This window comes from Cyphomyrmex costatus, unplaced genomic scaffold (genome assembly GCF_001594065.2).
Source record: "Cyphomyrmex costatus isolate MS0001 unplaced genomic scaffold, Ccosl1.0 scaffold102, whole genome shotgun sequence".
Lineage (NCBI taxonomy): Eukaryota > Metazoa > Arthropoda > Insecta > Hymenoptera > Formicidae > Cyphomyrmex > Cyphomyrmex costatus.
Window position 1 is genome coordinate 155934 of NW_017274977.1, and position 14584 is coordinate 170517.

At 35.1% G+C, this 14584-nt stretch overlaps 1 protein-coding gene across 5 annotated transcripts in view; it reads left to right on the forward strand.

The window, feature by feature from the left end:
* The window catches only part of usp (retinoid X receptor ultraspiracle), a 98553-nt gene extending 89731 nt beyond the window's left edge, over positions 1-8822 (forward strand). For all 5 annotated transcript variants that reach the window (XM_018539245.1, XM_018539224.1, XM_018539244.1 and 2 more), the window contains 3 exons: positions 5910-6213; positions 7332-7654; positions 8014-8822. In XM_018539245.1, coding sequence (XP_018394747.1) covers positions 5910-6213; positions 7332-7654; positions 8014-8287 — 901 coding nt within the window. In that variant the 3' untranslated portion in view covers positions 8288-8822. The remainder of the gene's footprint in view (positions 1-5909; positions 6214-7331; positions 7655-8013) is intronic.
* Positions 8823-14584: the final 5762 nt, after the last annotated feature.

Sequence of the window (14584 nt, forward strand, 5' to 3'; positions counted from 1 at the left end):
AATCAAAATATATATATATATATATATATATTTATATATAAACAAAAGAATATAATCGCGTGATACGATACTTTTATTAACTTGGGAAGGATTATAAGATTTATTTTGCATTGAGAATCAAGATTCCCTATAACGTAAACAGCATTCTAACATTTTTGAAAATATAATTTCCCGAAGATGTGACTGTTAGACTTGTATTTTAAGTATGTATGGATTAATGTATAAAAAGAATAATTTTGCTAAAGTATCTAAAAATTTTAGCTAGATATAAAAATCTGAAATAAAATTCGTTGGATTGTCAAAAATATTTACGATGTTCAAACTAGTTACTAAAAATTTTCGCAGTTTATCATTACTCATCATTTGAGTTTTCTACACGCTGAGAAAAATTTATATGGTATAAATAATCACTTATTCCGTTGACATGAAACTTATAAAAACTTCCTCGCTTTTTATTTTGATTAGAGTAACATAATTTTTTAATTAAAAAATAAGAAAGTTTTGTGTAAGTTACATCAATAAAATAAATTCTCTCAGTTTATAATTATTTTATATAATGGTCCATATAAATTTATTTTTAGATTCGTATATCTAGCTGAATTTCTAAATACACTTCAACAAAATTGTTCTTGCCATGTAGAATATAAAATTCAAACGTCAACGCTCGTCTCCTTTCGGGGACTTTTCTTTCATCGCGGAAAATAACGCAGTCGATTCCACGAGTACCTCGAGTACGATTCCTCCGTCCGTCCGATGAATTTAAATTTAAGCGGAAAACAGTCGACCCGTAACTGAGCGCATAGGTATAAGTTTCCGCGCGGGAATTTAATTAATCTCATTAAAAATACTCAGGCGCAATTTGTACCCATCTCGCACGCGTAATTAACCAGGAAAGGACGAGAGAAGAAGGGGACGACTCACCATCGCTCCGATAAAAACTAGTCGCGCCTCCAACATTCGGACATGTTAATACGCCCCGTGTAATGCATAACCGTCATGCGATGCTTCTCGTCCGCAAATTGTAGTAATAACGTGCACAACGTCGGGCGTAGAGACAGGTCGAGACGGTGACCAGTGGAAGAACGATGCGCTCGCTCTTATTTTCGCGCTCCTTTCGCGCGCCACGACACCGCCGCGCGTCCATTTCTCACGGATTAAATGCACCGCGACCGTCCGGCGTATATACTCGCGCGTGATACGGAAGAAGACACGTATATACGTGTGAGCGTTTGCTGGAAGACACTCGTCCAGAGTCATTTTATTTCAATTTCATGGCAATCCACCGTCGAAGCACCGTGTTCTTGATGTCTTGAATTAGCTTAGTTATTAAATACGAGCGAGAATAAAATGGAATTGCCCGATTATTTATTCGATAATTACGATTATGATTTGGATGTCAATTATATGTACACGGAAAGGATGATTTTTCTGATGAATATAAAATATGGAAATTTAAATTCTTGTAAAGTGTAAAAAATTTCGTTAGACAGATCTGAAAATAATTTTTTCAAATTTTTTTGCAGTACTGTTTATCAAACTTGAGTTTTTTGCTTATTATAATCTAACAAAATTATTTTTAAATCTGTTAGCTAAATTTACATTCATAACACTCATATATGTATTATAAATTATAATTTTCATTTTTTATTTTACATTATTTCTTATTTTCATAATTAATTAATCGCGATATTTTATTTCCATATTTTTTATTATTTTTCAGCAATATAGAATTATATTAATTATAATTTAAAATTTATGTTAATTATAAATATATTAGCTTGTTTTTTCAAGGTTGTAATAAAAAAATGCGAGTTTATATTTAAGAAACACTAATACAGTTTTATTTTAATGTTGACGTGAATAATAGAACAAAATCGTTATTAACGAAATAAAGATAAAGAAACAATAATGCGTTAAGTTAAGAATCTCGTTCCACAATGCTCTTGGCCATTGCTTTATTTTCCACGTCAAACGAAACTGCAATCCCGCCGTACATTCTTATTTTTTTTCCAACGGAATTTCCTGCGTTCGGGTGAAAAACTACGAAGCACACGCAACCGCGTAGCTTCTGCGCTGACGTTATTTGTGCATATGGCGTTTGAAGGTCTCTTCAACTGTGATAGAGAGGAAAGAGGGAGAGAGAGAGAGAGAGAGAGAGACGACTCGCGCGGCCAAACGACTCTACACGTGTCTCGTGTCATGAATATTTGTCTTTCGCATAAACTCTGCGAGATCAAACGGGCTGTCACGGTGGTCTAGAAATTGCATCACGTGTGCCACGTCGCGTCGCCCACGCTAAAGAGATGCGCGATGCAACACCCGATACAGCCGTCGTTCTCGGATATCGGAACGTATCGTCCCACCAGGTATCACCAATGGCATTAACGTCTCGCGCGTTATCTCGTCGCTGAGAAAGCGTGAGATATACACGAATCGTTATTACTCCGCACTCGACGCGGCAAGAATTTCCTTCTTCTACGGTACACTCCGCACTTGCTGGTGGTGATTAAGGACACAGCGGTGTCGCAACCTTCATGCCTCCGTTCGTAATCGAGCCGCGAATTAGCGATCATCGGTGGAAAAGCGTTATCCCCGACCGAGGGAACGGGCGGCAAAGTAAATGGCATCCAGACGCACCTGCGCGATTTCTTTTCCCGTATTTATCATATATATTTCGAAATGAAGAAATTCTCTCTCGGCGCGCGAGAGAGAGGTTTCTTGCCTTCCGGGCTTAAGCAACGCCTTATGCCCGTTTTTTATATCAATGTGGATTACTTGAATTTCAGTTCGATTTACTCTTCGTCTTTTTCTAATCTTTGACACTAGAAAAAGATGAAGAGAGTTGAAACGAGATTAAAGTTAAATTGCTGGTGGGAACGAGCACTATAGAGTAGGACGGGGCTATTTTGTCAGTTCCAATATTTTAAAGCAATATTTCTCTTTGCAGCAACGTGCTTACAATTACTTTATTTTATACAATCATGACTTTCAAATATTCGATACATGTATATACTGTTTAGAAACATTATCGCGCTAGAAATGGATGAAAAAACTCTCTACCGTAAATCGTAGATTTTCGCCGCAAGAAGCAAATCCGCATCTCTCTGCGTCCAGAGTATGTTATTTAATGCCGCGTTTGCGCGTGCTTTATCAACAGTAGAGGATTGCATGACAGTACGATGACGCAACTCGTAAAATACGACATCTCAATAGGCGTTTATCCATCGGCGCTCTGCAAAATCCACGAGATTAGCGCGTCATATCGTTTGTCTCCTCGGAACACTATACTCGTAGACGCGAGGACTCTTTGCCAGAAAGTCAGACAATGTACGGCGCGCGCCGTTTGATTTACCTTTAAATCCTCATGAATGCGTTTTATGAATGCGCCTCCGGCCGTGCCGTTCCATTGCAATCGTCTCGACGCGCGAATAATGTATCGCGCTCCCAGTGGCTTTTAGCAGCGTTGACTGCGCGAATTAATTTTGCAGGAAACACGTTAAGAATCACTCAAAGAAAGGCAATGCTCGTTTTTCCACGAGAAACGCGAGGGATACGACTGAAGATCTGTTCTTTGTCTCTGCATTAAAACATTCTATCTCGCTTTCGTCAATCTTCAAATATTTTATTTCAAATAAGTTGGAAAAAAACAGTTTTGCTGTCTAATAACTAAAAATTTTGCTGGATACAAATCTGAAAATAATTTTACTTGTATCATAAAAATAGTTATGTAGAACGCTCAAATTGATTGTAAAATGTTTAAACTTTTTTCAACGTTGTTATACAGAAAAATTTTCTAAAGTATTTAAAATAGCTACATACAGATCTGAAAATGATTTTTAGACATCAAAATGTAGTTTAAAATGGTGCTAGAATGCTAAAACTTTTTGGATCGTTATCATCAACATTTGAGTGTTCTAAATTTTTTTAATGGTCCAATAAAATTATTTTCGCTTTTTTATCTAACTAAATTTTGAGATATTTTAGTAAAATCGTTCTTTGCGTGTACAACAAGTGTATACTAATTTAGCGCTGTAACAAAAACAGACCTTAAGAGTCGACGGAGATGACGTACGCAGGGAAATTCGACTTTATTTTCCTACTCTCCTCGTTCGAAGCTGAATCTTATATGTTAGCTCCGAATTCGCGCTCGACGGAGACGCCACATTGTGTACCTATCTTCCGCCGCGCTTTATTCACGTTTAGCAGATGACAGCAGAATTTAATGCCACTGTTTGTTCTGCGCTGGGTAGGATACAGCGTTTTCGGAATATGTGGCGTCGTTCCGTTGTCACTGGAGGAGAAAGAGCGTTTCCCGCGAAATCCTTCGCGGTCGCCGACGCGAAAATACACGACACGATGTTTTCACGGCGAGAATAAATTCACTGGCGAAATTCGCCGTCCGAATTTTCTGAATCTTAACGGGCGAGATTTCTGGAGACGTTCCAAAACTTTAAAAACGGCGACCCTGAGAAGAACGGAGCCGTGACTCACGGGATCGTTGATAATCGCGAACGCGGCGACAACAATCGCGGGCTGAATGACGCGATGATCGAAATATCGTTCGCGATTTCCGAAAGTGATAGAAAGAAGATGTGTTGGCTGCGAAAATTTATTACACTGTGTCGAAAATAATTCGCAATAATTCCGACTGCACGTGCAGCGCTGTTTAGGTCAATAATTTCATCGCCAAACGCGAATAAACAACGTTCTCAGGTGTTTTCCATAAGATTAAGATTACGTTAGCAGCCATTTTCGATGATGGACCGAGGCCGACCGATCTTTTATTTTTGCGTGGTATTGTTCCCGACAGCTGCTCGCTGTAAGAATTGCACGCGAGGAGTCGTAAACCCGTGACTTCTCGTTCCAATACATCCTCAGGTCGGAGAAACTGATGTGAGAATGTGACGGGAAAGAGTGCCAACAAATCGTTCGTTGGACTTAAGTCGTCGCGCTATCGCGAAATACGAGACACTCCATCGTGATTCACCTTTCGAGTGGATAAGGCAATGATTATCCTGTGTGTGTGTGTGTGTGTGTGTGTGTGCGTGTGCGTGTGCGTGTGCGTGTGCGTGCGTGTGCGTGTGTGTGTGGTCTGTGTGTGTGATATGTGACGCAACATTAATTTCCTTCAGTCCCTCTCATTTTGAAACTTCTTGCGTTTCTTCTAAACCCGACTTTAAAACAAAAAATTTAATTGCACTCGTCCGGTTCTGATGTTCGCTTTAAAAATCGTAATGAGCGTGATATTTAATTGGCTTGCTTTAAGTTTTATTATTTTAAAATACAACCGCGTGGAACACATCGCGATAATGAAGTTTAATGATTCCAGAATCACTTTAAGAGTCGAAATGGAAGTGGAATATAATTTAAGATAAATATTATGTATATCGCGATTTATAAAATGGAATGATTACAATTAATTATGATATAACAGAATGACGCGGTAAATAACTTTGTTACACTACAGCTGAAGCAAATTCAGTCGTGTTTATTTCTTTCCAGTGCCGTGGATAGCTCAATAATATATAAACGTGTAATGGTTTTTCAGCCGATATTTTAACAGAGTTAATTGCCACTTAAATTGCTCTCTTAATAAAATATTTATTATATGTTTCTCAATCAGGACGAAATTACAAACAATTTCCAAAATATTGAAAACTTTAAAGACAATCATGAAATTTTGTCTGAAAATCAAGGAGAAATTATGAAATTTTTAGGATAAGAAATTTTGGCAACCCTGTTAACTTTTAAAAATTGATTTTTTTTTATTTTATAGGATACACATTCAGCTACATTTATTAAAAAAATATTTTTAAAGGCCGAATTTTATTTTATATTTAAGACAATCGTATAAAACTGCAACGGCGTATAATGTTGCGTTGTTATTATCTGAAACGAATTCTTTTCAGTTGCGAGGGATGCAAGGGGTTTTTCAAAAGGACTGTACGTAAGGATCTGTCGTATGCCTGCCGCGAGGAGAAATCCTGCATCATCGATAAACGACAGAGAAATCGCTGCCAGTACTGCCGGTACCAGAAGTGCCTGGCCATGGGGATGAAAAGGGAAGCAGTACAAGAGGAACGTCAACGCACCAAGGAGCGGGATCAGAGCGAGGTGGAGAGCACGAGCAGTTTGCACGCGGATATGCCGATCGAGCGCATCCTTGAGGCGGAGAAATGGATCGAGTATAAGATTGAACAGGGAAATTATGAGGTAAATATATATACGTTTGTGACGGAGGTGTCGCGTGTCAATGCATATCGCGTATTGTGACGGAGAAAAATAAAGTGGAAACTTAGATATATAGTGATGACGAAATGGTTGCTTAAGAGTGTATGGAACTATGTAAATATCGTTTAGAATCGTAGAATATATTATTCCTAAAAATAATCTTGTACAAATTTAAAATTTATTACGTATATATCAATTTATTGTCCACGATATGAGTTTAAATTTATCTCCTTCATTCACAATTTTTAATTCTCTGTAATTATACAGTCAATTATAACGTCAAGATATACATATGGAATAAAAATAGAGAGAGATCTTGGAATTTGATTACAAATCAATCGTTCTCATATGAGTTACTACATTATTCTAATTAAGGATTCATTAGGTTGTAATATGGTCAACGTGAATTCTTGTCATAAAAATAATATCTTTCGAAGTGTAGCTCAAACGTAATTTGGTTGAGATTTTATATACTATACTATTGCTCAAAAGTACAATATTTACTTATTCTGTTTTTCAATCAAATAAAGGAGAACAATTTTTAGTTTTTTTTCTATTTTTTTACATAGATGTTAGATTAAATATCTGATGACTCAAAATTTGATATTTTATATACGTTTTCTTATTCTTCAAAAGTAATACCACTAAAAAAATTAAGTTTCCTAGAAAAAGGGAAAAAATATTTTTTTATTTGACAGAAAATTATTGACTAATTAAATGACATAAACAATAAGAATTATTCTTAAGTAAATGTCATTTTTGTTTCACGACTATTAAAAATCACCGTTTTTGAGTTATGATAATTTGTACAATTTTTACGAAGTTTATTTACTTTTGATGAGACAATATTTATCTAAATTATTCAGAGTTAATAACTTGTGTTGCGCTTTTGAAGTGAAAGAGCGATATGTGAAAAGAATATAGAATTAGAATGATATTTAGGCATAAAGAGATATGTAAAAAAAATCGGATTGGGCAAATATTTTTAGTAATATATCTGTTGTTTCACGAAAATTTGATATCATAATAACCATTAATAATTCTTCGCGGCGTCCAGTTTTTTCGCATTCTTAGCTTATCTGGAATTTTGTAATGCGCAGACCGCAGTGCACCTTTGCAACGCCACGAAACAGCAGCTCTACCAGTTAGTGACATGGGCGAAGCGCATCCCGCATTTTACGTCGTTACCGGTGACGGATCAGGTACACCTGCTCAATGCTGGCTGGAACGAACTGCTAATAGCCGCCTTCTCCCACCGTTCTATTGATACGGAGGGTAGTATCATTCTGACAACAGGCACCGCGGTGCATCGACATTCGGCGCAACAGGCGGGTGTGGTCACAATTTTCGATCGCGTAATCTCGGAACTAGTATCGAAGATGCGCGAAATGAAAGTAGATAAAACTGAACTCGGATGTCTTAGGTGAGAACTAGCGACACTAATATTTAATTCTACTGATCTGTCAAAATTTGCTATACGATCACACTTGGATCAATATGATTAAAAAATAAGAGTTTTACATTAACAGAAGTTATTAAATAACAAAAAATTTTTTAATAAATTAGTAGTAAAATAATGAATTATCAATTAAAGTTGAATAGAACAACAGAGCATACGAGAATCTTTAGTAAGCTCTAACGATTCATTAGACATAGAATGAAAACTGAATGTCTATTATGCTTTGCCATTATACATTTTTCTTTTTCTTCTTAATACAAGCTGAATCAATTAACGAAATCAAATCAAATGATCTAATATTGATATCGTTTTTCGATATGCAGATCCATTATTCTCTTCAATCCTGACGTGCGAGGCATCAAGTCCATCCAAGAAGTCGGTCTGTTGCGCGAGAAGATTTACGCCGCTCTGGAAGAATACACCCGCGTGAGTTGTCCGAATGACCCTGGTAGATTCGCCAAGTTGCTGCTTCGCCTACCATCCATCCGTTCAATCGGTCTCAAGTCGGCCGAGCACCAGTTCTTTTACAAATTAATCGGCGAAGTGAGTGTCGAAAACTTCTTTGCGGAAATGTTGGAAACACCGTCGGATCTTTAGGAGCAGAAGGTGTGCCGCGTTTTGGGGCACACCGATTTGTAAAAAAGTAAAGAAAAGGACATAAGAGGACGTCGAAGAAGAAGACGATGACGACGAAAGAGGATAGGACCCGCATTCGAGTCGAGTTTCGCATTCGAGATGCAACGATTTCTGTACTGTGCCGCCTTTTCTCGTATCGCAGTATAGACTATCCGTGTGTCGAGCGAGGTGGAATTTACTTACTTCTCTTTATCGCCATCCCTATCTCCTCCCTTCCTTCTTTCCAGTTTTTCCCCTCGCCCTGTTATTTATGTTTTTGTTAGAGCTAGCGACTCTTATGTCCAGCGTAAGGAGGCGGTTTTACTGGCCGACGACGCGCAACGCACGTACAGAAAGATAGTGATGTAGTGCTATGACGATAGTAAGTGCGTGTATACACGTTTACGTTTTGTATGGCTTGTATACACGTACATTTGAGCACAATTTGAATATGGTAGATAACTACGATCTGCATAATACAAACTTCGATGTTGTCGATCGGTAATTAGTTAATTTCTCGAACCAGTTGAATTTGTTGCGATGATCAGATAGAGAATTTTCTATCTTTATTATAAAATATTATTAATCACAATCGCGCTGCCTCTTTAGTCTGCGACATGTGTCGTGCCATCATCCGAGCGAAGATCGTGTCTCACACGATGTTTCGTGCCGATCGATCCTTGTTTCGGACAGACGTCGCGTCTTCGTCAGATCGCACTTTTCACAGTCTCACAGAAGTTCCTAGAATTATTAAGTTTCTTTTTTTTATTTTTGCACTTTGTTACTTTTCGGACTCTCTTTTTTTATCTTTCTTGTCTCTACTCCTCGACAACGTCACCGATTGCTTCGGCGATCTCACTTTTGACGGCGGATGCTTGACGAAGACGCGATTTTGTCTGTGCTTGCGAGTTCTCGGACACCTTTACATTCCAACTCTGCCTCGATTCGGATCGTTACTTTAAAGAGCCACTATTTGCATATAGATATGTATACATATATACTTGCATCAATGCGTATCCCTTACGCTCAGTGCGCAAGTTTAACGATAATTTATTGTTTTGTATTTTAGATTATAGGAAAGAAACGAACTTACTAATTCAATATTAATTAAATTAAATATACGCATGATAAGCCCCCTTTTTTATGCAGCATGTGTCCATAATGAAGTATCAGAAGTGCAACAAATGTGACGTCGGAGCGTGCAAACGAAGTATTTACTTTCAAGGTGTTAGGGTTTTCGTTTATCTCTCTCTTTTTTTTTTTTATTTGGAAAAACGCACGCTCAGATATATACTCGGATCTTCATCGTTAATCTTTAACGTTTAGATTTAATGATATGACAAACTCTTACTAGGCGTATACTTTGCAGTACTGGAATGCTGCCTTTTGTATCCGGTACAAATTTGACATGGCAGCAAATAGAGTAGAGAGAGTATAGAAATTTTTTGTCATAATTTTTACAACAGTGAGATTTGTTTTTCTTTGTTTAATGTACGAAAGCAGGTAAAAACAAAGGTGCAGAAGCTCTTGAATCTTTGAGAAAAAAAAAAGAGATATTTGCGAGATCTGTAATTATATTATAAAAATTTAGCATACGCTAAGAATTAACTGATCATGGACACAGGATTAAGCTAGAACCCTATTCTCGTTGTTAGTAATTTACAGAATTGTGTATCACATGATGTGAGCTGATAGATCCGACGAATTTGTAAATTACATTAAGCAGAGCATCTTCAAATATGTGCTCAGCGACTTATTTTCTAAATTTAAATGTTATTAGATGTATAAAAATGTGTACAAAACGCGTATATATACATATATATATATTTTTCTCGAGACTGTTAATTATTATTCTATCTGTTAACTATTTCTACTTGTGGAGAAATTGAATTAACGAAATAATTTATGTGATAGTCAAATTTTAATAGTTTTACGTCAACATCATTGCGTTGACTCAGTTCTTCGTTTGGAAAAATTTTTAGATGTATAATATTGTATAATAATGATTTGTTTATTTAAGAGAGATACGTAAACGTTTACAATATTAGATTTATACGTATCCATATTTTTAACGAATTTATGAAGTTTGATAATTATAATTAATCATTAATGATGCAATTATGTTGTAAAATGAGAGCGTTCAGATGTATGTAAAATTATTTTTTTATTTTAAATAAAATTATTGAGAAATAACATTTCATTATTTTGCGAATGTTGTACAAAACATTTGATACTTTCCGGACTCTTTCAGCTCTAATCATTGATACGATTTACTCTACTACTCTAGAAATAGTAAGGGAATGATCATACTTACTTCAATAATATAAATTATGATAATATTATTGTATATTATTAAACATATTTCTATTTTTGCGTGAATGCCTACGATTGTTAGTTGTTGGTTATTGTTATCTACTTGATGAGAGTTTTTAATGTTATGCGTACCGTGGGAAACAAACACAATATTAAATTCATAATTTTTTTTATAACATGCTGGAGTTACTATTCATTTCAGATGCCTATTTTAGTATTTTTTAATTATTCAGGGAAGACGAGCTGTATTTAATGACGTATTAATACTGATGTGCAAGGAGCAATATCGAGTATGTAAATCGACTTTTTTAATTTCTCTTATTATTATATACGATTCAAGTCATTCTTGATTTTAAGTAGGGGCGCAGATTAAAGAGCAAGATTCTATTACCAAACTTATCGTTTGATTGTATAATTGTTACTTCAATACTTTTATTGACGAAGCACCTGACCAAAATTACCTCTGAACAATCGCGCGACTAGCGATCACCTCTTCAAATTCCTCACAAAATATAAAAACGATGCTGTAAGTGACCATTAAGATTGGAGGGCGCGAATGAAGCTACCTGTGAATGAAGTTTCATATAAATATATAAATGTTATAAAAAAAACGGAAATATATCTATACATATATATAAATAATATATGAATATATATAAACCGAATTCTTTCACAAATACAAATGCAACAACCTCAGTAGAGATCAGGAAAAAGAAAAAAAAAAGCGTTAACAAAGATAAATAACAGATTAAATGAGCTCTATGTCCTGCGATCAGATACATTATATAAGGTAAGAGGATTTTACAAGAGTGTGGTCTTTGGAATGCCGTGATGTTTTACTAAAGCATAATTAACACACTGAGCTTCTTTCGCGAAGCACCGTATCGGGAAAAAATGCTGGATCGTGTGTGTGTGTGTGTGTGTGTGTGTGTACCGAGTATACTTTATTATGAAACTTAAACTGCTTTTGCCATACTTCTTTGAAGTATCATTGAAATGGTACGATGCTCAAATCGTGTGTAGTAACAGTCTTATCTAGTAACAGTGTCCTAGAGTGGAAGAATTGGGTGCGCTGTGTAATCTTTCTCTGTACAGTAGAACAGCAATCGATGCATTTTATTTTCGTATCTATTGTATCCCTTTTACTTTTATGTCTTGTACTTATTCAAATTCTGGATATACACTTTTGGTTGCATGCTGTTCCTTTCTCTTTCTCTCTTTCACTCTGTCCTTTCAATAATTTCAACATTTGATTAATACACTTCAACTTACAAAATCCTAACTTCTGTCACTGTAGTATTTAAAGAGCAAACGACAGGGCATCTTGTCATAGCATACCAAGACCCTTTCTCTACGCACCCATTCTACATAGATCAGTACAAATAAGTTTAATAATAATAATAATAATAGTAATAAATAACAATAATAATGATAATAGTAATAATGGTACCGATAATGTTAATAATATACCGTTTACTCTTATCAAGCGCGTAAGGTATACTCAACTTAACAAGAAAAATAGTAGCAGGTGTCCTACTAAAAATACCGTACCTTTAACGAGCTAAACTGTAAGCCAGTATATTACAATCTATGTATAAACGTCGTACAATTTACGTATGGGCAATCTCTAATTAAGAAAGTTAATAAGTTAACTCTTGTATGACTGCCATTATGATCAAATATTATTTCGAATAATTATCATAAAATGCGATACTCCGCGGAGAAAATAGGTCATTTTTAATTATTTCTTCTGACCCGCGCAGAAGAGAAAGTGCACATTTATATATATGTGCGAGCAACGCACGCAAACGTTTGTTAATAATTTCGAGTTAGAGACTATTCTCTCGCGCGAGGACGACAAGAGATATTTAAATATCGTAGACGACACTAGAAAAACACTCCGATTGCAAAGCCGATTGGATACGTGAATTGTAATTGTATTGTCGATAAATGTTGAATGTAACATTCCACTTTACGGATAATCATTAATCGACGCGCATACGAATGCCTATAAAACGTCACTTTTTCCTTTCTTTTCTTTTTCATACACAAATCTCCGATATGATTCACCTACCGATATGATTCGCTACCGTTTCGTAGAATTTTTTAAAGTACCGCGATTTTGATGTCTCCCGCTTGCGTTACGGAGGGATGAGCCGTATTGTACGATACTCTGTCGCAAATTTGATATTAATTTATTTTTCACTGGCTTTAATAACACTATATATGGTTGTGCTCCGTAGATAGCAAAGCAATATAGTTAATTATATGTATGTGCACATGATATATATAACACATTTATAATATATATCTACATGTATATTAATATATTATGCATATTTATAATATATTATATATTTATTATATATATTATATATACATATATATTTTTTATGTGCATGTATGTATTTATGTACATCCTTCAAGAGTCCAATTTTATCTTTTTAAGCTGTAAGTTACAGTTTTTTTAAGTTATATAATGAGACGTTTCTTGATTTGCGCATCCATTGTAGATTACGAAAACATCTGTCTACATACTTATACTATATTTACTACTAAACTATTAAGAAATACGCTTTTGTAAATGTAAAACGTACATCTTTTTTCAAATATATATAACGATACGGCAATGTGCAAAGTATCACGTAGGGAGGCGTCGACTTCTCAGGTGAGGAGAGCGAATGTGTTTTAGGACGAATAAGAGTAATATATTCACACAGAAAGCGAGATGAGGGTATATAAAATAAAATATGTAGAAATGTAAGAGAGAGAGAGAGAGAGAGAGAGAGAGAGAGAGAGAGAGAGAGAGATAGAAGAGGTAAGAGAGAAAGAGAGAGAGACTGAGAGTAAGAAAGGATGAGAAATTGTTGAGGGCAAGCATGTGCAAAACGAGGGGAGTGATGCTATGAATGTACTTGTACAACAGTATGGCTAGTAACAATCCCTGAGTAAAGAAATATAATGTACGGTTTCGCGCCAAGAGATAGATCGTCTATTCTGACTTATCTAAATATAATATTTTTATGAACTGAAAAACTCATATTTTTAAATCATTTACAGACCCACCCTCTAAATTTTTACTCACATTGTGTGCTTATGAGGAAGTAAATGAACCACGATCGATTGGATTTTCCTTTTCGCAATATATTTATTATCTATTATTAGAGGCAGACAGATTTTGTGAATCATACTTCTACTTATGAAGCAAAAGGTTATTTTTCACATAGTTGTTCGATTTGTAATGGACAAATATACAATATGATTACTTATATACACATACATGTGTATGTAAAGGGCAATATGTGACATACTATATATGTACATATGTATACATATACAGCACTTTTACAATTTAAGGAAAAGCAGTTAAAATGTATTCATTAAAACAATATTTTTTGAAGTATATTATGATAGATAATTTCCGCGCGCGTAAAAATGTATAATATAAATTCTTGGACGCATTTAAATTATGTGATATAGTTCATATAAATTACATATATACAATTCCTTACGTAAGGAGCATTAAGGAACGAAGGAAGATACAAATAAATACAAATGTAGAAAATAAATGAAATAAAAATTATGGAAAATTTTTTTTATTTATGATGGACATTAAGTCGAATATAGTTCAGAAATTGTTGATCATTGACAATTAATACAAATATTAACATAATTGTAAACACTTTATATCACTGATGTGAGTCCATCACTGCAAGTTCTCTTTCCCCATCTTCCATTTTGTTCATACATAAATAAAATTATCTAATATAAAAATGGATAAAAACGAATACATTGTTACATACATCTTTCGCAACTAATTACTTGCACATTGTTATCAAGAGTTCTGTCGCCACTTTCTCTCATGTTACAGAATATGTACAATTATTTTGTCAAGAAACAGCCGCTAACGGAGATTTTATTTAATGTAAGTTGCATTCAAAATTAAGATTGGAAGTCGAACTGTTC